The 24,069-nt window shown below is 39.5% G+C and overlaps 3 protein-coding genes across 5 annotated transcripts; 1 reads left to right on the top strand and 2 right to left on the bottom strand.

Annotated features, from left to right (window-relative positions):
• Positions 1-679: 679 nt before the first annotated feature.
• cir1 (corepressor interacting with RBPJ, CIR1) lies at positions 680-7,260 on the bottom strand. 2 transcript variants are annotated; one of them, XM_072685825.1, is made up of 11 exons: positions 6,758-6,844; positions 5,813-5,986; positions 5,600-5,694; positions 5,006-5,079; positions 4,869-4,882; positions 4,669-4,721; positions 4,524-4,572; positions 4,222-4,339; positions 2,848-2,954; positions 2,282-2,367; positions 680-2,021 (listed from the first exon to the last, which is right to left on the bottom strand). In XM_072685825.1, the coding sequence occupies exons 2-11, from the start codon at positions 5,909-5,911 to the stop codon at positions 1,112-1,114; spliced, it is 1,605 nt and encodes a 534-aa protein (XP_072541926.1). In that variant the 5' UTR covers positions 5,912-5,986; positions 6,758-6,844; the 3' UTR covers positions 680-1,111. The 2 variants fall into 2 exon arrangements, with proteins under 2 accessions (XP_072541926.1, XP_072541927.1); XM_072685826.1 differs by lacking the exon at positions 5,813-5,986 and having other exon boundaries at positions 6,758-7,260.
• On the top strand, positions 6,988-11,067 carry scrn3 (secernin 3). 2 transcript variants are annotated; one of them, XM_072685827.1, is made up of 8 exons: positions 6,988-7,074; positions 7,373-7,529; positions 7,919-8,100; positions 8,221-8,420; positions 8,645-8,857; positions 9,037-9,199; positions 9,401-9,581; positions 10,193-11,066. In XM_072685827.1, the coding sequence occupies exons 2-8, from the start codon at positions 7,374-7,376 to the stop codon at positions 10,352-10,354; spliced, it is 1,257 nt and encodes a 418-aa protein (XP_072541928.1). In that variant the 5' UTR covers positions 6,988-7,074; position 7,373; the 3' UTR covers positions 10,355-11,066. The 2 variants fall into 2 exon arrangements, with proteins under 2 accessions (XP_072541928.1, XP_072541930.1); XM_072685829.1 differs by lacking the exon at positions 6,988-7,074 and adding an exon at positions 7,116-7,252 and having other exon boundaries at positions 10,193-11,067.
• gpr155a (G protein-coupled receptor 155a) lies at positions 10,669-23,800 on the bottom strand. Its single transcript, XM_072685824.1, has 16 exons — positions 23,538-23,800; positions 22,733-23,220; positions 21,840-22,239; positions 20,365-20,533; positions 19,457-19,612; positions 17,614-17,697; positions 17,348-17,468; positions 17,023-17,107; positions 16,440-16,530; positions 15,875-16,076; positions 15,651-15,746; positions 14,231-14,361; positions 13,736-13,831; positions 13,009-13,073; positions 12,756-12,893; positions 10,669-12,444 (listed from the first exon to the last, which is right to left on the bottom strand). The coding sequence occupies exons 2-16, from the start codon at positions 23,160-23,162 to the stop codon at positions 12,252-12,254; spliced, it is 2,457 nt and encodes an 818-aa protein (XP_072541925.1). The 5' UTR covers positions 23,163-23,220; positions 23,538-23,800; the 3' UTR covers positions 10,669-12,251.
• Between the last annotated feature and the right edge of the window lie 269 nt (positions 23,801-24,069).

The raw sequence follows: 24,069 nt of genomic DNA, 5'->3' as shown, positions 1-24,069 counted from the left end.
TCAAAACAGGTAGCATCTAACCGACGAACTCACACATTAATATAAGATAAAGATGAAACCTTAATTTCCTGGTTATTTTATATGAAAAATGTGAATTTCAGTCTTAAATTGTGTTTTAATTTGAACACATTAAAGCTGCTTTTAGGAAACGGCTGGACAAGTGCATCAGTGAAAACTGTCCGGGTGCCGGTAAAGATGCTAGCTATATTTTACAGCCTCTTCAAAAACACTCACCATGCTGCTGTATTTAACAAGAGGTTATTAATATTGTTTACTGCTAATAATCACGTTTAATAAATGATTCAGTAAAATGAACAGATCCGAGTCGCGGGAAATTAACACAAACAATTAGCTGATCAGAAATCTGATCATACTTTAATTCTATGACCAACTAAAGTATAACGATCATTTCTGTTTTCTACGGTATTAAATGCGTTTTATAGCGTCAATACAAGCAGAGAAACTCAAATATACGGATACTTGTGCAATTGTTCTTTCCCGAAATGAAACTGATGGCTGGAAAAAACGGAGTTATCAACTAATAAAGATTTATGCTAAAAAGTAAAGGAGGACTATACGAACCTCCCTGTGGTGAATCGATGGACTAAACTTTAAGAGCTGTTCGGTGAGTAAGAGCTGTGGGATTTCTCGTGTTCCTGTTTAAAAGAACCACAAAGCCTGCAGGTGAGTAGGTCTTTATGAATTTGAAAACAGACAGTGTGTCTTGAAACTGAGCAGGGGTCATATACACATACCAAAGCAAAGGAGCATGTAAGAAAGCGGGTATACTTTATAAAAGCAGAAGCGTGGTTCTCCATCAGAATTTGAATTCATCCTCATCGCTTTTCTGAAGTATCTTGGCGCCCTCTACTGGCAAACGTCTCATAAAAAATGTGTTTTGGCCCCAGTGTGATAGAAAAACATGCCTGAGGCTGATAGCTCTGAACTGATCTATACCTTTCACAACAAAAAATAAAAGTGTTTAAGGTCTGAAAGACATTTATCGATATGGGAAACATTACAGTATGGTCAGGGAAACATGTCAAACACGTACTATAAAAGTACTAAGAAAAACAGACTGAGGGTAAACTCAGCGCAGAAGCTTCTCCATTCACTCTCTGCTTCTCGCTTGTCTCTTCCCATCATCCCTACTTCTGCTCCTTTGCCTCCCTTTTCCAACCCTCACTCGTTCCCTACTTCTACTTTTCACATTTTGTTCCCTCTCCCTCCCTTTCCCACCACTTCTGCTTCTTTCTCTCCCACCTCCATTTCTTTCAAAGCTGCGGCTCCTCTCCTTTCCTTTCCTCCTGCCTTCACTCTCCCGGTCTTTATCCGGGCTTCGACGCCTTCCTTCTTCACTTCTACCCCGATCCCTACTCCTACTCCTCCGTTTGGCCCTCCTTTCCTTTTCTCGTTCTCTTTCATTATCTCGGTCCCTACTCCTCTCTCTCCTTTCCCTCCCTCCGTCACTACTCAGACTCCTGTGTCTCTCATCCTCTCTGCTCGTTCCGTTTGCATCCCTGTGACGCTCCTTACCCTTCTCTCTTTCGTCTCCTCTCCTCTGAGGACTTCTACCCTTCACTCTGTCATTATTCCTGCGCTCCCTCTCTTTGGTGTCATTCCTATGAGGTGATCTCTGACCTTTTTCTGGCCTCCTGTCCTGTTCAGCTGGCTCTGTGTGCGTGTGTTTGTTATCTCTGTGTTTAGAGTCAGGACTACAAGAGCGGTTTCTTTTGCATGACTCTTTGAATTTTTCCTTTCCCCTTTCCTCGCTCTCGCTATCAGAGCTGGATTCATCACTGGATGAGGCTTTCTTTCTTTTCTTTTTCTTCTTCTTCTTTTCCGCTTTCTTTGCTTTGTGTTTTTCAGGCTCTGAATCAGAGTCAGAGCTGCTGGAACTGTCTGAGGAGCTGCTGGTGGAACTGTCAGATGCCTTTTTCTTCTGCTTCCGTTTGTTCTTCTTTTTCTCCTTTTTACTCTTCTTCTTTTTCTCCTTTTTCTTTTCTAGACGGTCAAGTTTCCTTCAAGAAAGGAAAAGTATAAATTAGAATCACTAATGTTCAGTCTTTTAGGTGGATGAGACAGACAACAGTGAATGCAAATAAATTTTCATTTAACAAATGCATTTTTGTGTAATGAAATTTTTTTTCTGATTATTCTAATTACTATTATGATATATAAATTTCAAAGTAAAAAAAAGTAATACATGTAATACGCTTGCTAAATTACATTAATTCATATTTTATTTATTATTCCATAATGAATGTTTATTCATACACACCGGAGGAGCTTCTGTTTCTGCTTGGTGGTTAAAGATCTAAGGAACTCTACTTCAGGATCCTCCTCCTCCTCGCTGGCCACAAATTCCTGTAGCACATAGATCATCATAGCATGACATGCTCTCACATATACATACACACACTATATATACACACACACATACACACAAAACTTGCAAACTCTAAAAAGGACAAAATATACGCAATGTGCACCAGATGAGAATACATTTCTAACAAGCACACATACAATGGGTACGTAAGGACAAATCAAAGTGAGCAGCGGAAGCTATGTAGAGCTGTAAAATAAGCAGCGTGTCTGCTTCCCTGCTCACCTATAATTTCGGCAGTTAGTCTCATCAACCCTGCCCTCTTGACTAAACTTGCACTGACTGGAATCACTGTGCGCTGCCTGTCTGATAATTGGCCGTTTTGCTGCAATCACACTCTCTCCTCCTCACTCAGGACTGGGCATGGATATCATTGGTCTTATTTGAGCCTGAAGGGGTTCGGGGGAGGTATGGAGGAAGGTGGGAGGGGGGGGGGGGGGGGGGGGACACCTGGAGATTACCTGTGCTGGATCACAAACGGTGGCGTTCCTCCCAAGGACACATTTCTTCAGCGCAAACCCACTGTTCCGCATCTCTGCCATTAACTCGGAGGGGTGCATCGACGGGCCTGTTAGCACAAAACACAGCCTCACAGTCCCATTGATGTGTGTCTGCATCCCCCTCAGAGGGGAGCACAGCACCGGCTTTGTTAACAGAAAGGGACACCAAATCAACTCACTCGTCCCCTGACTGGGCAAATCATACCGTATTATTCTGCCAAAACAGCGGTTAGAGCAAATCAGAATACACAATAATTGCATTTTTCTGCCAGCGCAGGAGGGGGGCTAGTCTCAGAACTGTAGCGCCGGACCCAGGAGAAGTAAACACATTACTGTACTGCTACACACTTTGATTACAGCCCTCAGCACACAAAACTACTGCTTCCTGCACTGAGAGGGGGTTCAGGAAATTCTGGAACGCTGAAACAGACTGCCCAAAGTAAATCCATCTGATCCAAATCTAAACCATAACTGATAACACACTAGAACACAGAATTAAAAACCTGTTCTATGCAACTTGTTAAAGCTGGAAAACATTTAAGCTACACAAAAATGACTTTACACTTATTTTAGTGTTATGATATACATGCATTAGTGTATTCTGAGATGGCAACAGTGCCCTCTCCAGGGCTAGTGAGAGACAGCACAAATAATCTTCATGGTATTGACAAAATACACTATATAGACAAAAGTATTGGGACACCTGTTCATTTATTGTTTCTTCCCAAAATCTAAAGAATAGTTTATCCTGCTGGTTGTAGTAACTGTGTCTCCTGTGCAGGGAAGACTTTGTACTAGATTTTGGAGCACTTCTGTTTGACTGCATTTAGTGAGATCAATATATCGGATCATCACCACACTACCTTATTCTTAACCCCCAACTTATCCATGCAGAGAATGCAGCTCCAGTGCTGCATGGCTCAATTGTGCCAAAAGTTTCATGTTTGTTTTTTTTTTTGCTCAGTGGGTCCTATTCTATACTTGAGGTACAACCTCATTAAGAGGGGTGTCCACTAATATGTGGACATGTAATGTAGCTCATGCAAGCTTGCATCAGCTTGAAAAATGTTTAGCTAAATAACAAAACTACATGCAGAAACTCTAGAAGTGATAGTTAATCACCACAAGAAATCTTTACAAATCATATCTTACATCTTTGCTCAGGTAATAAAGTCAATTTCATAGGACAAAGTAATACTGTAATAATTTAAAATTAAGTTTAAAAGTACAGAAAGTAATTATATTTATGTTTAATGATGTATTATAGTGATGGTTTTCTGTTTAATTGTATGTAATGTACTCAAAAGGTGTATTTATAATACAAATCAAACATACCTGCTTCATCATTAGCCATAGAGCTGGCATTGATCCCTGACAAGCCAAAGAGGGGACATTCCCTGTCCGTGTTCACATGACCCCACTTATGACACTTGATACACCGCACATTTCGCACCTAGAAAACAGATACTAGAAATTCACAGTCTGGTCTAAAAAACAGAACAGAAAGTAATAAATAAATAAAACAATAAATAATAATAATAACAACAACTAGCAACATGAATAAATTGTTGACAGATACATAAACTGATAAAGAATAGATTTATATTTAAAATACAGATTACACATTACATTATTACCTGGATCCCAAAAGGCTGATCTCTGATGTTCATGTCATCCTTTGCATATCTGGAGAAAAGAATAATAATAATGAATAAAAACCAAACAGACTGAAATACAGATTATGAAAGATATTGAGCCAGTAATTAGCATTACAGTACTTACTTCTCACGAGGAGCACCCTTCTGCCACTCAAACTTATACTCAGATTCTCCATCCTGTTAAGACCAAATTTTATAGAAGTTCATTCAAAACATGATTAAAGACAGTTAAAGACATGATTAAACATTTGATAGAGGCTGTCTTTAACAAACAGGTCTCAAATATACAATCAGTACTAAGATGCTCAATGATCTTAATCTTACCTCCTTGGTCTCTTCTTCTCGAGATCAGTCAGAGAGTACAAAAGGGCAAAAGAACAACAGACAAAAGGTAAGAGACAAAACTTGATAAAAGGCAAGTGGTTTCACATCCAAAATGAGAGTATTTATAATATAATTACCTTTGGATGCACCAGGAGGAGCTTCATACATGAAATTAAGGCCATTTTTAACTCGATCATCACCCATCAACAGCCTGAAAAAACATAAGTTCCGATGAACATGAATATAGGTGACACTGCTGCCATCTTATGGCAACATGACGTACAGACAGAAAGAGGAAAGGTGCCCTATGAACTACTTTAGAGAGCTCAAGATAAATGGTTGGTAGTGTTGATGTGACAAATTATTAAGTTTCTTAACTTAAATCAATAAAATAATAAAATAAAAATAAAATAAAGTCAAGTCACTTTTATAACCAAGTCATTTGCAAAGTGTTGTTTAACATGAAATTAAAAGTAACATTCATTGCAACCTTACTTGAATTTGCTACTAAAGGTGATTCTGTCAATGTAGGTTATACTGTTATATTTATACTAAGTATGTTAAATATCTGTCCTACCATTACAAGTTCCATTACAAGATTACAATTTCTGAAATATGCTACAAGAATTGTAGCACCTGAACGAAGTTTATCGTGACTCAAGTGCTTAGATGTGTCCATACAAAACAAAGACAAGTAGTTGGATTATTTAAACAACTTCATTTGTTCTCACCTGTTGTTGTAGGTCTCCTGCTCTTTCAGGTAAGCCTGCATCAGGTCTTCCTGCTTCTTCTTCTCGAAGGTTAATTTCTGCTCTGCTATCCATACCTAAGAAACAAATGGCAAATGGCTTTAGCTGACAGCTAAACATTACAGAATTGCAGTGACACTATTATCTTATGTTGCCTTCAAGTCATGTCTGATCCCACAAGTCTATATAACCTACAAGTCCACTGAAGGCATCCTGTGGTATCTGGCACCAAGATGTTAGCAGCAGATCCCTGAAGTGCTGGAAGTTGTGTGATGGGGCCTCATTGGGTCGCATGAATAAGCCTTAGGTGCCCAAGACCCTGTCACCAGTTGTCCGTTTTTTGGGAACACTTTCGGTAAGTACTGACCGCTGCATACCAGAAAAACAGGAATGTTTTTGGAGACCCAATCCCAGACCCAGTCGTCTAGCCATCACAATCTGGCCCTTCAGAGTGGCTCATCCTTATGCCCATTTCCTTCTGTTTTTAACACATCACCTTCTACAGTGTCTTTCCATTGTGAACCTTTTTCACTTTGACATTATTTGAATCTTGTGGCTTTTTATTATTGGATTGGATTAGTAATGGACCAATAGAAATGATCCCAAATCCAAAAACACTTAAACACAAGTAATCCTGTGCTCCGTACTTAAGTAGGAACGACTGGGTACTAGAAGGCAGTATTAGCCAAAACAGACTGATAAATACATACAATTATTTCCATTTAACAACCATTATGGCTGTAGTTCATAGACTTATTGTGATTCCTGTGAACCCGCCGTTGATAATATCCAGCACAAGTTAGCTAGATCACCGGTAACCGGTGTTAAACAGCCAGAGATGCTAGCTAGCTAGTCAGCCAGGTGTGGCGGTAAGTACGTTAGCTATCTATTAGCTAAATATTAAACGAGTGAAATAAACCGAGTCACCAACCAAGGTTAAACTATACATGTCCGTAAAATATACATGTCCGTAAATTAATTAACCTGACAACGAAATAAGTAAACACTGAAAGAGTAACAGGTCGCTAGCTAGCCAGCCTGTTAATATGCTACACACGTTAGCTAGCTAGCTACTGTATGTGTGCGGTTAAAACAAGCCGTTTATCAGCAGTTTTTTTTTTGCTTTTAAGGTTAACTTACCTTCTTTATATTGGATTTTGACGCTGGATGAAAATCCTTCTTACACATAAAATTGGCAAATGACTTCCCCATGATAAAACAGCAGTGGCATCAAACGCCGCGAATCACCAAAACACAGCTTGCTGTTTACATTGGGACCAAATGTGCTTCCGGGGTGTGCTTGCGTTAACTCTGACCTTCCGTGCGCACCTTATCGCGGATCTGTAACACATGCGGACAGTCTACAGGGCACGTTACGCCACGCAGGCAGAACATCCACATGATTCGTAATCGGTGTATCTGCAGCAAGTCAACATCGGTCTACACGCCTGGAGAAAGTAAGTGCTATAATGTCATTTACTAGGAAATGAAACAGAAAGTGAGGTTTAAACGGGTTTCCTAAGACCGGCGTGTTAAACACAGTAGGTTATTTATGTTGTGCATAATCAGTCTACGTGGTAAATAGTTGGGCTTTATTGCATGCTAGAACAAAGTCCGGTTTCCAAACTGAGAAAGGTAAGCTAAATATATCGTGTCAAAAATAGAGAATCGAGTGGTATAATCTTAGCACAAAAACGATTAGAATAACACATTTATGGGATTTTGCGCTTCTCTGAGCTATTGCACTTTACACAGGATGAATCCGTCCTCCTGCGACACCTTCGTGGCTCTGCCTCCGTCCACAGAGGGCCAACGCGTCATCTTCGGGAAGAATTCGGACAGACCCTGCGATGAAGTCCAGGAGGTGGTCTACTTCCCCGCCAAGGACTATAGTCCAGGAGAAAGAGTAGAGGTATAACAATATTATTGGCAGGTTCTGTAGACTGTAAAGTCAGTCCTGGGACACTGTACTGTCTGAAGAGCAGAACTAGATGCTGAAACTGAAATCTCGATCTGGATCCTGGACAAATTTGACACATGCCAGGATGAAGGTGTTTGGATAAACTTCATGATATGTATTTTGATTTAGGGGATGCTCAATACCAAGAGATCACATCAGTGTTTATTGGATTTAATTCAATTATTTAAAATAACTTAATTAATGTTTTAATTAACAAATAAATCTTAACTAACATATTTGTATTCACTGTCTTTTTCAAATGCATGCAAATTTTCATATTTTGTGCAGCTGTGATTCTGATGAAGCTAAATCAAAATTTTCTCTTGTTATACTCTGGACAGTGCACATACATAGAGATAGAGCAGGCAGCTCATACCTATGCTGTAGTCCTGAGCAGACCCGCCTGGCTCTGGGGAGCTGAAATGGGGGCAAATGAACACCAAGTCTGCATTGGGAATGAAGCTGTGTGGGGGAGAGAAAATGCTGACCACGAGGAGGCTCTACTGGGCATGGACCTAGTCAGGTGATTACACTGTCCTTGTCTGTTACAGAATTGAAGTAGTTGTCATTGCAATATAAAAGGCATACAGTATATGTCCAAAATATGATAATCAGTGAATTATCATAATCATGATGTTTTCAGACTGGGACTGGAGAGAGCAGACACTGCAGAGAAGGCAGTGGATGTGATAGTGGAGCTGCTGGATAAATATGAGCAGGGAGGAAACTGCATGGAGGATGAGTGTACATTTACCTACCACAACAGCTTTCTCTTATGTGACCGCACTGAAGCTTGGGTGCTGGAAACCTCTGGAAAATACTGGGCAGCAGAGAGAGTAGAGAGTAAGCCAGAATTATTGCTTGTCAGTGACCCCTCCTTCAATCAGTCTGCGTAAAACGCAATAATTGGATGATGTCTTTAGTCAATACTCTCTGGAGATCAGTTTAAACCTATTATTAGGCACTTCTACCTCTAAAGGACAACTCTACTTAATGTGGCTAATATTAAGTAGATGAATATTCTCTTATCATATTGTAAATACTCTTTCTGTGTCTTTCATATTAAGACGGCTATCGGAATATTTCTAACCAGTATTCCATCACCACCAAAATTGATAAGGAGCACCCAAGGATGCGGGAATACGCAAAGGAGCAGGAGTGGTGGGATGGCGAAGTGGAGTTCAGTTTTGCTGAGGTTTACTCCTTCATGACCAAAGGCCGCATCGAGGCTGCTGGGGGTCGCTACTGCGAGGGCCGCAGACTGCTAAAAAAAAGTGAAGGTGACTATAAAATCAAGAATGAGAAATAATGACATATTATAATTATTATTATTAGTATTATTAACAGCAATAATTCTTTATTTAAATGTTTGTAGTGTGTGTAAAGATAAAAATTAATACACAGTCAAAGTGGATCTGGCCAGGTTTACTGTAGTGCTTTACTGTTGCCATACCTGCAGGCCACATCACAGCTGAAACCATGATGGACATACTGAGAGATAAAGAGAGTGGCATTAATATGGAGGGCATGTTCATGACAACTGGAAGTATGGTGTCAGTGGTCCCTAAAGACGTGTCACTTCCTGGGGTCCACTTCTTCACTGCAACGCCTGACCCAGAAAGGTATGTTTGTTGGACTGTTGGAGCCACGGTCTTCATGCTCAAAGCAATCGTGAAATTACTGAATGTTTTTAGTGCACCACACTGTAAATGCACTACAACTGTAAAACATGTGGACAATGTACAGTCTCTAGCTTTTCAATTTTCTTTTAATTACAACTTACTGTTACACAAAGTATTTTTACCATACCATTCTTTCTCTAGGTCTGTTTTCAAGCCATTTATCTTTGTAGCGGACATAAAGCAATTGAAGCACACGTGTTCCCCTTGTTTTGGGGAGGATGACCCAGTAAAGCAGAAACCTCGCTTTCAGAGTAAACCTAACCGTAAACACCCTCTGTTCCTAAAGCACGAGGTGATGGCTGCCATAATAGACAGCACAAGGGTAAGTTATCTAAAACCAATGATTAATTAAAAAGAGATAAATACACTGCTTTTAATGTGGAGGAATACCTAAAGCATTAATAATGCAGAGTAAGGCTTTTATTGTTATAAAGTTAATGATAATGAATACAGCGTGCACAAGATTTCTGAAACTCGCTTACATTCGTTTTTGTAGATTCCAGATTTTTGCAATTAGCTCATTTGCATTTATATGAACATATATAATGTACTATTGCTAAAGAACAGCTATTGCTGATCAAGTTATTTTCCATAACAATAAAATCCAAGTCTCTTAATACTAAATCTCATCTGATACCATTCCAATCTTTGCCCGTAGCCACACAGTTTAGATAAGAATACTGTTTGCGGCTGGGCAGTAATGTCCGTTGCTGGCACTTTGAGGACACCAGATGGCGCGCTGAACATCATGATTAAAACAAAGAATCAAAACTGGATTATGTTGGGGACTGGGATTAAGATTGCCAAGACCCGATCCAGTACAATCTGCCTGGATAGGCCCTAATCCCTACATTAAAACATAGGAGACCTGTCTTGTCAATTATTTTTCAGCATGGCAAGAAACCTAATGTCCCCCCCTCCCCCTTTGTTTAGGAGAGAGGCCAGAAGATCCTGCAGAACATGAGAGAGCTGGAGCAGCATACACTGGCACAGATGGAGCAGTACCTGACTGCAGGTGTGGAGGACCCGACACTGCTGGTCTATCTTTTCTCAAATACTGTTGAGGAAGAGCTCAGTGTTTACAGCAAAGCATGAACCAGACATTTACAGATCTTTGGTGATGATTAGCACAGGCCTACTTAATGTGGGAGATTTGCAATTTGCACATTATAAATTATGGCAATCATGCATGTTAGATTATTGTGAGCATACTAATATAAAAGCATGCAGGGCCACATACAAAACAGACATTTTATAGTAGGACCAAAATATCAGTTCTAGATCTAGATAGAATAAGAACTAGAGGGGTTAATTATCATTAAATTATCAATATCTGAGAAGACAGCTTTTTTTGTATGAAAAATCCGGTCCTTAAACAAGTACTGTATATTGATAAACACTAAGAAGAGCACTTGGATAAATTGTTTATTTACTTAATAGTAAATAACAGGCAAAATGTAACAATGTAAAAATGGTATGCTCTGATAAATAAAATAAAGTAACAAAAAATAAGCTCTTTGCATTTAAGTTTCTCACAGAGAGGATTTAAACATAAGCTGGAGTTTCACAGTGTTCATGTCAGACTACCTGGCCACCTGAGACCACCTGACACCTTTGACGTGATGCCTGAGCTCCTGAAGGCTAAGACTGGGATTTAAGCTTGATCATTTGGGTCTATTTCAAAGGTTGCGGTCACAGAAAGACCTTCATCTTCATTATTGCCATTTATAAAAATTTTGAACAGAATGTGAATCTTGTAGTTGCTTTTTCATTGGAGTACAAATCAATCAGTGGACCAATAGAAATGCTTCCAAATGAATTGGATTAAAAGCTTTTTTCATCTTGTTCCAGTGAAGGTTAAGGTTAAGACAGTTTGGAGAAAAGATTTTTGCGCGACAGCAATAAAATGCTTAAATCACGTTTTTCTGAACCAATTTCCTCCCTTAGCTTTAGTTTTGGGAAGAAGCCCATTACCTCTTTTGAATGCACACCACAATAGGTCAGAGGTATTGGAGACATTTTGGAGAACAAATTGAATAGCATACCAAATGACTGCCTCACATCACATCAGTTATAAACAATTGCTTAAAAGGTTGTTGAGCCTGGAATCCTGAATTTCTTTTTTATGCTTTAATAGAAAGTAGAGTTTTGTTTTGCATAGACATTTATGAAAAGCACTTTTTAAATTTTCATACAAGTTCCCAAGATATTCTGCTTCATTCAGATATAGATGGACTATACATATACAAACACACACTTTGGCTAAGCCAAGCATTGTTTCAATTAAACAAAATTCAGTGCTGTAAATAATAGAATCCTTTACAATTTCATCCAAGGAAATCTTTACAAAAGCCTAAATAACCTGTTAATATAGACAATAAGTTAGTTGATCAATATCAACTTAATAATGGAAGACATCTATTTTAAGTGCACTGTTAATAACATTAATAATATGAAATGCCTAACCTTGTGAAACGCTGTATAACACAGACTGTATTTAGGTTGATCTGTGTTAATACCACAAGTTTTACATTCAGCTGTTTGCCTCTGAAACTACATGCTGCGCTATTCTGTACAAGGAGTGTCCAAGGCATACTGGAAGGAGTACCTGCTTCTGTAAAACCTCTACTGGCATTCGTGTAACATATCATGTATGTTTTGTGCGCTTTACCCTCATCCATATTGGAAGCCCTTATAGCTTTAAGTTATTGTATTTACATGTGAAATATTCAGAGCCCTGTGCATGTTGTGATTTAGCATGCAGAGCATTGTTTAGTTGTACAAGTAGCAGCGTTAGTCTTAACATCCCTTTTTTTTCAGTACTCAATAAGTTAGGAACCTTTATTTCCTAAAGGTCAATAGGTGTAACCTCCTCAAGCTGTAAAGAACATATCAGGTTAAATTAGGCGTACTGCTCACAGAACCCAAACCTGAACAAACATCAGCCTTCTGCGGGCAGGGTGTTCATCCAGCTTTAGGGATTAGTCAAATTTTATGTGAAACGGTAGTGCAAGGTGTCGTCCAGGAAACCATAGTCATGGGTAATATGGTAGATGACTCCACCCTCGAGCAAACGTGAACCATACAACAGCGCCTCCCCCTGGTCACTGGCCAGTCCAACAGTCTGCAGCCACAGCACCATTTCACTGCCCAGAAAGGTCTCTGCTACACTCTGCTTCCCACACCTGCACAGACGTGCAAAGAGGATCAACCACAATAGCCAGAAGATAGAGAAGCGGGGGATGGAGCACAGGCAAACTGGCATATAGCAAAGGGCAGAACAAAAACCGTCTTATGTTATGGTGAGTTGATACTGTAAAAGAATGTAATCAAGGAGGCCTAAACGATGAATTGCGAGGGGAAGTTTACACCGGTCATTAGACAGGAGAAGACAAATAATTAAAAAAATAATAATAATAAAAATAAAGTGTACAATCTTTTATAAAGAAGCAAAACCCAAATGTTACTGAAGAAACAGATACCTGAGCACACTTACCTCTTCTTATGGACAATATCTTGTACACATTGTTCTTTGTGATATTTAAGAAATTGGTTGCAGGTCAGTCTGATCTCCTCAGACACATCTGACTGGCCTGCTGCCTCCCGACCATGAGCCTGCATCAGATTGGCTAACCTACAATAAAAATAATAATAATAATAATAATAATAATAATAATAATAATAATAATCACTCACTGGAGTAAAAATGCAATCTTTTCAATAACACATAGCAGTGTGAATAAACATACCTCTTTTTAAAGGGTAAAATGATTAAATGTTTGTCAAGACCAAATATTCCAAAGCATAGGAAGCCCTATGGAGACACATCAACAGATACAGCATTAACTTGATACAAGTCTAAATGGATGTAAGAAAGTAACATAATGCAGCAATTCTCAAACCAGTCTGCAGGGACCTACAAGCAATCAAGATCCAATCAAACTCATAACAAAAATCGAGACCACCAGAATGTTCCTAAGTATTAGTTATCATCAAGTATAATCCGGATCCCTACCTACTCTTTTTAGGAAAATGTTTCCCAGGGCATTTTTTCCATGTATGGAACTGATAACTTACATAAAAATCATTAAAAACACAGTCTACATTAGTTTGACAATCAGTCGCTAAAATATGCACTCTCAGTGGCTCAATAGCTCAACTATTATTCCTATTTTGGATCCCACAAAATCTTCAAAAAGATATTGTAAGCAATTTTTTTTTTCAGACGTTTCCAACATCATAGTTTCTAAATTTCCTGCTTTTTCCAGTTTTCCAGGACACATGGGAACCCTAATTACAATACATTGTATAGTGATTAGCTTGTGGCTATTGTTTTAGATTGGGGCACTATGAACCACAGTTTTTGTTTAAAATATTGTACTTTTATAAAGCAGAATGCTCTAATAATCAAAATTTTTTACATTTTTTAGAATTTTGTAAATTGTTACATCCATGTTAATACAATATCATCCTTACCTGCCCAAAGTTGACTACAGCACAAAAGAACTGAAGTTCTAAGTACAGTCTGCCTGGAACTCTGCTGAGGAGCCACCAGAGGCAGCTGGAGAGATTCTGTAGAAAACACACAAAATGTGGGTCATACGAGCATTAGTAAGAGGCATGTTCTTGAGATAAGGGTGTAGTTCCACCCACTGATTGCAAAGCCAGGTCAGCAAGTACAGTAGCAAAGTCAAAGATAACTAATGGATGTAACAGTGCTTATGGTGAAGTCTAGATGACTGGTTTTAATGATGAATTTACAAAAAAAAACACTCAAATCTGATCAGATGACAGTAATGCAGTTGTAGTTAAATGTTAACCATTACAGAAGAACTTTGAAGTGTCTGTGGACAACAGCACTCATTTTAATCAGATCTGCAACTTATGATACTAATGATCCTGGTTCCACTCAGACATTGACAAGATAGTCATGACTTTTAAAAAAAGGCCTCAAGTAAAGTTTGTACTTACTGCTAGAAGACTGACAGTGAGTAACAGACAAAGCAATACGTGTCTGGCCACCTGCTTGTCTGTACTCTGCCACTTCTGTTCCTCCTCCACCAGCAAACAATGAGAAGAGTCACATGAGCTCCCACACTGGCCTAAAAACATCATATAATATCATTAACAAAAACAAAATTGAGAAAATAATGGTCACAGGTAACATCTGTATGATTGGGTAAGTTTGCACGTGTAAAATTGTCAATTGTACCAAATAACAGCATTTTATGTCCCAGCTGCTTCTAACTGCACAAGCCTTTAAATTAAAGTTACGTTTTGTGTCTTGTCATGTAAGCAGTAGCAGACACTACAATTACACACACACACACACACACACACACACACACACACACACACACACTAAGTGTTTCTGAACACTCCCATAACTAAAAGCTTGCTCCATCATGTAAAACCGACTGTGCATAATCATCTGCTGAGTAACAGCTGTTGTGGTAGGACCTTCTTCCAGAGTGCACGCAAGCATCTTCTGGGGATTAGCTGATAGCTGAAGCACAGTATGAAGACCGAAACAGCACAGTAAGACAGCCAGACCTACCCCCTGCTGTTCAACTCCTTGTCTCCCAAAAAAAAAAAAAAAAAAAAAAAAAAAAAACCCATCAGAGGAAGAACTTACAGAAAATATAGCCTAAATAAATCACCAACAGTTTGCCACACTAAATGGGTATTATCTAGTAATTAAATAAATATAGCTGTGAAGAACCTTTAAATTGGTCAAGAACCTATCAAGTAATGTTCTCCAGACTTCTAAAAGGATCTCCACATTTGCACATTGGGACAAATTGGGACACTACACTTACCTATAGGAGCTTTTAGGACATCCCATTCTGAATCCATGGGCATGAATATGGAGTTGGTCCCACCTTGCATCTCTAACGGCAGGTTTGGAACTCAGCAGAGCATTTGTGACTTTTGCACTATGCATCTCTGCACTTGGCGACCCCGCTCTGTAGGATTACGTGATCTGCCACTTTAAGACGGAGTTGCTGTGGTTTCTAAACACTTCCACTTTTAAATACCACTCACAGTTGACTGTGGAATATCTTAATTATAAAATTGTTGCAGTGGTATCCCATTACAGTACCACGCTGGAATTCAGTGAGCTCTTTAGAATCACCCATTCTATTTGCAAAGGCGGACTGCATAGCTAGGTGCTTGGTTTTCTACACCTGTGGCAATAGGACTGAATGGAACACCTGAATTTAATGATTAACAGGTGTGCCCCAATACATTTGTCCATACAGACTGTATACAAGCTGTAGCCCCAATTCTGTACAGACTGAAGAACAGTGCTGCACAAAAGTTAAATATTAAGCAGGAAAAAGGTCAAATATTGTAATAATGAGAAGTGAACACAACATTGATTGTGTACCTGTCTGTGCAGGTGACGTGTCCTTCACATGGCTGTTGATGATCATATTAGGCACTGACTGATCAGGAGCACAACTGCACTCACAATTTTGACAGTCTGGAAAGGAACATATACAACAAAATGTCAAGCACTGCGAAGCAACAGAAAAATAAATGTTCCTGCTAAAATAAGACTACCCACTTCTCCAATTTAGAGCAGAGCTTAGCAACTGTGTGGTGCAGTACCTCGTCTGAAGTCATCCTCTATGGAAGGCTGTTCAATAGTGCATCGGGTCTGTACATTGTTTTCTGTTCTCAGGTCCTCTGTGGTACCATTTACTGGTTCCTGCTCAAGGGTTTGATAGTCCTGGGTGCCTCTGCTGAGCAGCATGAGAGAGATGCCAGCTAGAACTATACCTACACATAGCACTAAGGATGTGCAGACTATCTACATTCAGACAGGAGAAGACAGAAGATGGATTAAAAAAAAAAAAAAACATAAATAAATAAAATACACTCAGTTCTTTGGAGAGTTTGTGGAATCACTTTCGCTACATATGGAAATACTGATGTTAGAAACTTGCTGCTCAGAGCATGATTGTGTGTGCTTAAAAGTCCACAAAATTGTCTGTAGCTACTGCATTGTAATCTCTGTTCTTTGATCATGTACTCACACCTTCCGCAGGTACAATGACATTTAGTCTCACATACATACAACTTAAAAGGTCATAAATAGCATTCTTCAGAATTGTATAATGTATACAGTGTATAATTAGCATTCTTCAGAATTAATGTACTTCAGTGTCTTTACCTGTGATGTGCCAAAAAAGAAAGCAGAATCTATAGTATCTGGCATCTTCTTTCCCACCATGAGGAGGATACTCATTGCTAACACTGGCACCCTGTGAATAGAAGAGATGAGACAATAGAAGATAATTGGTAGTACTTATCTGTACAACTGTGTTTCTGCTTGACAAGGTTATAAAAACAGAAAACACAGTCAAAAAAACTACTGTTATGTGCTGCTGGTTAAGTTAACATTTAAAACATCATGTAAATGGATTGACAAATGACAAGGTTATTTTGATGCACATTAAAGTTTAGTACATTTGTCCTCTTCCTATCAAGTTACCATTGAACAGATACAGGACTCTGCCACTGTTTTTTATGATTCACACAGAATGTAGTAAATTAGCCAAACCCAAAACCCTGTGCAGAACATTTCAGTTCCTTTTTAAGTCACTAATGCCATTTCAATGACATTTAAAAGTTTTTAAGAGTGCATGTAGAATGATTTAAGACTACTTCAGGATCTAAGGCTGAACATTCATTCATGTGAGGATGAAGCATGTATAGCAAATGTAAAAAAGAAATGTAAAAAACACAGCACTCACCCCCAGCCAATGATCATTATGAATCCAGGCTGCACTTTCAGCTCCTCATCCCTCCTCAAGAGGAACAAGGACAGGGCTATCAACCCTATAAAAATAATAATAAAAAATAAAATGAACATGTATATCAGACAAATAATAAAAAACATCCAGGACCACCCCTCCCAGCTCCTCAAGACTCAGAATTTACAAATGTGATTCAAAACTGGCACTGTAATTTAGTCTAAGACTAAACTTAAACTATACCTGGTGCTGTTAAACATCAAGGTAATATTTATGGAAAAATGAGTGTAAGGAAGAATGTATTTATGTGAGCATGTTTACTTACCTGGCCATATGTAGGTACTGTAGAGGGAGCCATAGAGCAGAGTGAACGTCAGCACCTGACCTATGAAGTTTTCTTTTACCACTACAAAGTTCCAAGCGATCATACCTACACATACTCCTAGCTAAATATTGGGTGGAGGGGGGGGTCAAGTGGGAGGATTAGAACAAAACAAGTAAACAAAGAGTTAAAAGCTAATATCATTTAAAATTATTATATGTTTTACTCCATATAACTCAATGTGTGTGATTGACATTACTTTGCCTCACCTGTGCTATAAACAGGTTCACTGTAAACATATGAGGAAGTCTGTGGAATTTCTTACTCATGATATTGACAGCCACACACCACACCTACAACAGAAATACACAGTCATTTAAAGAAGAAAAATTAAGTTACTGTAGAACCAAACTGCTCTGTGCACTGCAAAGAAGCAAGGCCTGGAAGAATTGCAGGTATTTCAGGTTGCCTGTTTCAGTTTCATGTTCAGCAAGTTCTCCAGTCTATTTATCATGCAATACAGCAGTACACAGACTGTCAGAAACTCAGCTGATTAGTCAGTGTGGTTCAATCTGCACAGATTCGGGAGGAGACGTGTTTACATTTATAATTTTTTTCCTATTAACCTTTCTATCCCATCAACATTTCTGTTTACTGGTTGCATGTAGAGCCTAAGACTACCAGAAAGAGGAAGGAAGTGCAGGCTCACTGTGGTTGAGCAAACAAAACCTCTTTATATTAAACGTTCAGCAGTGCTGCAACACAAGGCCATTCTACGACTATGCAGAGACCACCCAACAGTCAATTTCAGCCATTAAGGTCATGTTTTACAATGTTTATCCTCTTAAAAGAGACAAAAATCTACAAACTATTTAACAGAAAGTTCAGTATTTAGTGTATCGACCTTTTGTCTTTATTACAGTTTCCCTTCTTTTTAGGAGACCTGCTTTAAAATGTTTCAAAGAAACAGTCTCAACCGTGGTCCTGGAGGAACCCAGTCCTGCACATTTACCGCTTTCACTTCTCCCAAAACTCCTGATCCAACTTATTTTTATTTTTTTTTATTTCATATTGGCATTAAAGGACAGGGTGCCTCCAGGACCACAGTAGAGAAACACTGATCCAAGTAACCCCAAACACATTCAATAATGTTCTTCTTGCGGTTTAATTTTTTCTTCTTCTTGATCCGCTCCACATTGTTTCTGATTCACAATGTTGAGTAGTCTTTTCACAGTGACCGAACGTTCAAACCGAACAGACAAACACCTGTAGATTTAACAGTTCTAAAGCAAGCGTGGACCATGATGAAACTTCCCCATTAAACAAACAGTACTTAAAGCTGGAGGACAGATAGCGAGATAGAGATGGATAGATAGATAGATAGATAAAGAGAAAGATAGATAGATATAGAGAGAGATAGATAGATATAGAAGAAGAAAGAAGAAATAGAAGTAAAAAAATATAAATAAAATCAAGGCCCAATAAATTGCTTCAGATCTAAAGAAATAAATCGGTGTATTTAATGGGGCAGTTTTGGTAATCTACCTTGGGTTGTACGGCTTGCGTCTTTGCATAATTAATATCCTTCCCCCTGCTTATGCAAGTGAATTCGCTCATGCCTAATCTCTTCATGAAATCGCAAAAAAAATAAATTAAATAACTGACTGGCATTAAAAAAGGGTGGTCTACGACATTATGTACTGGATGTTAGATTGTTTGGCTACAAGTTTGAGCCTGACATATTTAATGGTCATTCCTTTTACACCTATACCCCAATAGTCATAGTGGCCAGTGCAACTCCAGCATGACCTGGTTTAAAAATAAAACAGTTTAGTCCCTGTTATTGCTGCCCCAGTAATTATGATTACACCGATTTAGTGTAATCCTTTAATATTATGTTGAGCTACAGCAGCCAAGATCAGAGTGAGCTGTTCACATGATGTTTAAAGACATTATTATTGTATTGTTGATCTAGTGCTTCAACCACAACCCCTTTTAAAACAAGGAACAATGAAAGGAAAGAGAAGCACAACACTTGAAAAGGATGGAAACCATGAATAAAGGGGAAAGAGAAAGGGAACCGTCAGGTTTGTGTCATAACAGTCTGCTTACCAGAGCAAAAAGGCTGACAATGCTAATGTTGAAGCTAATATTCTGTAGCGCAGACGCCAGTGGTTTTGGATTCATCCAGGGGATAGTAAGAAGCCAGGCTGAGACATACATGATGGGAGCAGACAGGAAGGTGCTGATGACCATCCCTGAGGTCACCTGGGGAATTCAGTGCAAGGTACAATCAGAGGATTCCATGTAATGGAAACACAGACATTACAAACTGAAGTGTTCATTATGCAACAGCTCCAGTCGGTAATGAATTAGGTAGTAATTTTATTACATTTCAATGCTTTGTAGAAGCATCTTTAATTTATGCAAGCAGAAATGCAGATAAGGAATAAGTCAGTTTTAGGAGTATATTTTCTTATTCTCTGCATTTTCTTTTGGGGAAACTTTACAAGTATGAGTATTATGGGGATAATACCATCAGTATTGTATATAGCATTAATGCCATGTAGGGGGGGAAACAATCCACAAGTGATAGATTTTCTCCAACCCCTTAAATATGTATTTAAATATACAGTTACAAGATGTTCCCCGGTTTTGGGGGGGGGGTGAAAGTAAGATCACAGCTGTTCAAGGCTTATGTAACTACTGGTACTGGTTGGCATCTTGTCTAAACTAAATATTGTTAACATCTCAATGAACTATTGTGATTAATGCGGTGATGATATCACAATTAGACCAATCAATTTTATTTGCTATAAATCACTACTACTAAAATATCTGCATTTTATTGATTTCCCTGCATTTGTAACTCTACAAATTACTAAATGTAAATCAGATATCAGCAGCAGTTCATGTTTTCCATACTGGTGCATCTCTAATCGTCTTGTATTTTTGCCATGTCAGCCACCTTTATGTGCAGACCACACACGACAAGCACATCCACTACCTCAGACACTCACCACCTGTAGTTCCATGTTGTAGTGAGCAGCATATATGGCCACACTGGGAGCAGTGGGAAAGACTCCGTACAGGAAAGCATAGTTTGACAGACTGCTGTGGTTTAGAGAGCTGATGTTTCCACTGTCCAAAACCTCCACCATGCCTCTACAAATCAGTGGCATCACTAGCCTGAGGGCAACATAAACAAAAACACTTTGTTCATTATAGAGTAAACATGTACTAAGCATTGACCACCCGACAAGGTGTGCATTAAAACAGTAAAGCAGTCCCTCATCATCTGGGAACCTGAGTGAACATTCCCTATGGTACGCTGGGAAACATGACCTAACAGGGAATCTTAAAATGCTACAGATTGGAGTAAATTACAGACTGTGGAGAGGAACAGGTTTCTAGTACAGGCCCCAACTCGAGAATACTTAAGAACCAGATATCACAAAGCCAGATACCATCAACAACCAAAACAGACTTATGGAGCCAAAACACTACAGAATCAGAACAGAGAGGGGTAATGCATGAGAACAGACTGCCCAGAGGATTACAAATATAATTCGGCCTGTAATTGTGCTACACTACAATGCAACGCATCTAGGCCACATAGCTGAATGTGAAACTGTGCTAATTCTCTAAAAGCAGAACAGGAAATAGAAAATTGGGCCTGTTAACCATAACCCATATGAAACTATGGCAAAAGCACTTAACAGTAAACATGCTTAATGGTGAAAATTCCTTGTGGTGCAGTCCTTTAGCAGACAACTTCTATCTGCACCATAAAAGCAAGCAAGGTTGCACAAATAGCCTACACAGCAATAAAGCTTAGTTACGTACGCTCCAAGCCAAAAGAGCATGACACGGTGTCACGCTGCTCACAGATAGCTGATGATAGGCCAACAGCCAAGCTTAGGACAACACAACCTGACACTCCAAGACAAAAGCCTGAGAGTTAATGGCTAATATTGTTTAACTGAATAAAACAATTGGCTAGAGACAATAATTAATATGATTAAACATTACAAATGTATTTAAAAGAGCAATATTATGCTCATTATCATATATGATTATCTTACCAAGAACTAAATTGTGATGGCTAGACAACTGGGTTAAAGTATCTTCAAAATTGCCGACATATTGTGGGGTGTTGCCAGTATGCAGTAGTTCAGTATCTACTAAATGTGGTCCAAGAAAGGACAACTGGTGACCAGCAATAGGGTCATGGGCACACAAGAAATCACTGATCGGTGTATATTTAAGTATGGACAATTCAAGGCTCTGTAATGCTCATCTGTGGTACTTCATAGCTGAATTAAGAGTACAATAACATTGTTTATGTCAATAATTCTGCAGACAGCAATCCTTTAGTCTACATTTATTTTTGATGAACATGCACTCATGTCTTCATACCAAGAAAAAAAAACTATGTGCTCTCCAATATGCAAAACACAGCAAACCTTCGACAAACCTGTAAGGACATACTCACAGTTTAGCAGTGATGAGTAATATCAGCGCTACCACTGTGGACCTGGTCAGCTTCCTCAGTTGACCCACCATGGTCAGACCCAGATAAAACAGAGCTGCTCCCCCAAACGAGTTGGCCAAGCCGTCCACAAACTCCTCCATGAACGCTGGGATCTTCTGGCCCAGTAGAAAGTGTGACGCAATGCCAATCACCACCATGAACACGATGGGGTTTCTGAGAACCTGCAGCAGCACGACCCCAACCACATGCAGCTTACTCTGCTGCTGCCCTTGTTCGCCTCGCCGCTTCTGGACCTCACAGAACGCAAAACCAATGGGATTTAGCAGCATGAGGGAGACCGGAGCTACCAAGTAGATGTACTGCAGGTACTCTGGGTGGGTGTTTTTGTATAGAGCTTCAACTGCGGAAGAGAGAGGATATATTTCTTTAAATCTCAGCTAAATGGGAGACTTGCAGGGTCTGACTGTTAAAGGAAAGCTATATACTTGATGAGCATTCAGGAATTATGCTGGTAGAGTTATTTTTGCAACTTTAGAGCTTCTTCTCCCAGAAAGTTATTTCTTTATAGCTATATAAAAGCACATTCACAAGGTGAATGTGGTCACTCACTGGTCTCAGATCAGTTCAACTTATTCTTAGCCATGGACCAAACAAACAAGCTGCCAAATGGATTAAGTAGCCCTGTGCGGAATGGGTATGGTGCAAGCACAGCCACCTGAGTCAACACAGTCAGAGGATAACAGAATATAGGAGTGTCCACATCTGGACAAAGGGCAGTTAGGGCAACCTTTACAGTTTAAACTTTTTGATTTTGTTTTGGGTGGGCCTTTGACATTAAAATAGCCAGCATAATAGAAGTTTATATTTCTATCCAGAGAGAAAAGTGTATTTACCTATAGGGTATCCCAGTGCAAAGTCATTACTTTGAGTGGCAAAAATGGAGAAAAGGCCTGCCTTGGAGAACCGGCTCTCTTTGCTGGCCACCAGCAATGTCAGCACACACACAATGAAGAACACTGAAAGCTTGGCCACCAAAATGCTCCAGAGAAACGGCCAGATGACATTTCCGAAGTCCAGCAGCACCATGTTCTTAAACAGCAGTGCTGGCAGAGCAAACCTGGACACAAAGTTCCCCAGGCCTTTGGCTTGTGTGGATGTGATGATGTTTGCACGGCCTGCAGCATATCCACACAGTATGATCCCAAAACACTCAAGCAAAGCAGGGAATAATTTATCGATGGACATGGCAGGGTGGGCGGCAGATGAATGGTCATCCCCCGGTGTAGGGTCGGGCATGGAGGTGTTGACTGAAATGTTTCCCATCTTGATGTTGGTCTGCAGCCTTTACAGGTGGACGGTGGATACCCAGACTTCAGCCTGTCTAAACAGAACAACAAAGCAGGCAGGATGTACTGCCTATTCAAACAGATCAACGACAGGAATGTTTTGCAGGTGGTTTTACGTTTGACGACAGAAAAATAAGGATGGCTGTCGATTTGACAGACAGGACATGTGAGCACGCCCTCCAAGTTCGTGACAGACCAGCGAAAATCCTTCTTAAGGGTCTCAAGTTCAGCTGAAAGTCACATTTCAGCTTCAATACACAGGCTATTAATATGAACTTATGATCGATATGATCACACGCTCGTTTTTAACTGCAGTTTTAGGCTTTAACCCCAGTCACCGTTCCCCTCCTACCTCCTTGACCCGCACTGCTGAAGCCGGTTGGAGTTAGCACGAGTAGCACTGACAGGAAACGGCACAGGACCTGCACATGTCAACACACCGCTTCACTTTCGGCTTTAACCAATTTCTTCCACTCACAGACGGGCCAAGACGGGATTTCACACCCACAGTCTAATATCGACGGCAAATGAAGACTTCATATTTGTATAAGCGCGAGATATGGGCTCAAGACCCCACGTCTCCTCTACACGCCGCAGACACTGTGCTCGCGGATCTTTTATGTTTTCCAGCAGATCTAAACCGTTGGACAGAAACTTCACTCCACCAATCACAGACAGCGGGAGGCGGGCATAGGCAAACTGCACATGGGCGTTTCATGTGGTGCTTGAATAAAAGTCCTGCATATTATAAAATACATCTTTGATAAAAGTCCCGAACATTACAAAATACATCTTGAATAAAATCTTGAATATTATAAAATACAGCTTTAATAAATGTCCGGAATATTATAAAATACATCTTTAATAAAAGTCCAGAATATAAA

This window comes from Salminus brasiliensis, chromosome 8, assembly GCF_030463535.1.
Source record: "Salminus brasiliensis chromosome 8, fSalBra1.hap2, whole genome shotgun sequence".
NCBI lineage: Eukaryota > Metazoa > Chordata > Actinopteri > Characiformes > Bryconidae > Salminus > Salminus brasiliensis.
Note: the sequence above shows the minus strand (reverse complement) of the source record. Positions and strands in the feature narration are given on the sequence as shown.

What these genes read in the sequence shown, in the direction of transcription:
- cir1 (XM_072685825.1), bottom strand. Translation starts at nt 5,911, where the DNA reads ATGCGACCCAATGAGGCCCCATCACACAACTTCCAGCACTTCAGGGAT. An exon ending in CAGGAGACCTACAACAACAG is followed by an intron (nt 5,080 to 5,599) that starts GTGAGAACAAAT and finishes ATGTTTTTTCAG; the next exon opens with GCTGTTGATGGGTGATGATC. An exon ending in AAGGGTGCTCCTCGTGAGAA is followed by an intron (nt 4,573 to 4,668) that starts GTAAGTACTGTA and finishes TCTTTTCTCCAG; the next exon opens with ATATGCAAAGGATGACATGA.
- scrn3 (XM_072685829.1), top strand. Translation starts at nt 7,374, where the DNA reads ATGAATCCGTCCTCCTGCGACACCTTCGTGGCTCTGCCTCCGTCCACA. An exon ending in GTCCAGGAGAAAGAGTAGAG is followed by an intron (nt 7,530 to 7,918) that starts GTATAACAATAT and finishes TACTCTGGACAG; the next exon opens with TGCACATACATAGAGATAGA. An exon ending in ACTGCTAAAAAAAAGTGAAG is followed by an intron (nt 8,858 to 9,036) that starts GTGACTATAAAA and finishes CCATACCTGCAG; the next exon opens with GCCACATCACAGCTGAAACC.
- gpr155a (XM_072685824.1), bottom strand. Translation starts at nt 23,162, where the DNA reads ATGGGAAACATTTCAGTCAACACCTCCATGCCCGACCCTACACCGGGG. An exon ending in ACAACATGGAACTACAGGTG is followed by an intron (nt 19,613 to 20,364) that starts GTGAGTGTCTGA and finishes TGAATTCCCCAG; the next exon opens with GTGACCTCAGGGATGGTCAT. An exon ending in CTGTAGTCAACTTTGGGCAG is followed by an intron (nt 13,074 to 13,735) that starts GTAAGGATGATA and finishes GTGTCTCCATAG; the next exon opens with GGCTTCCTATGCTTTGGAAT.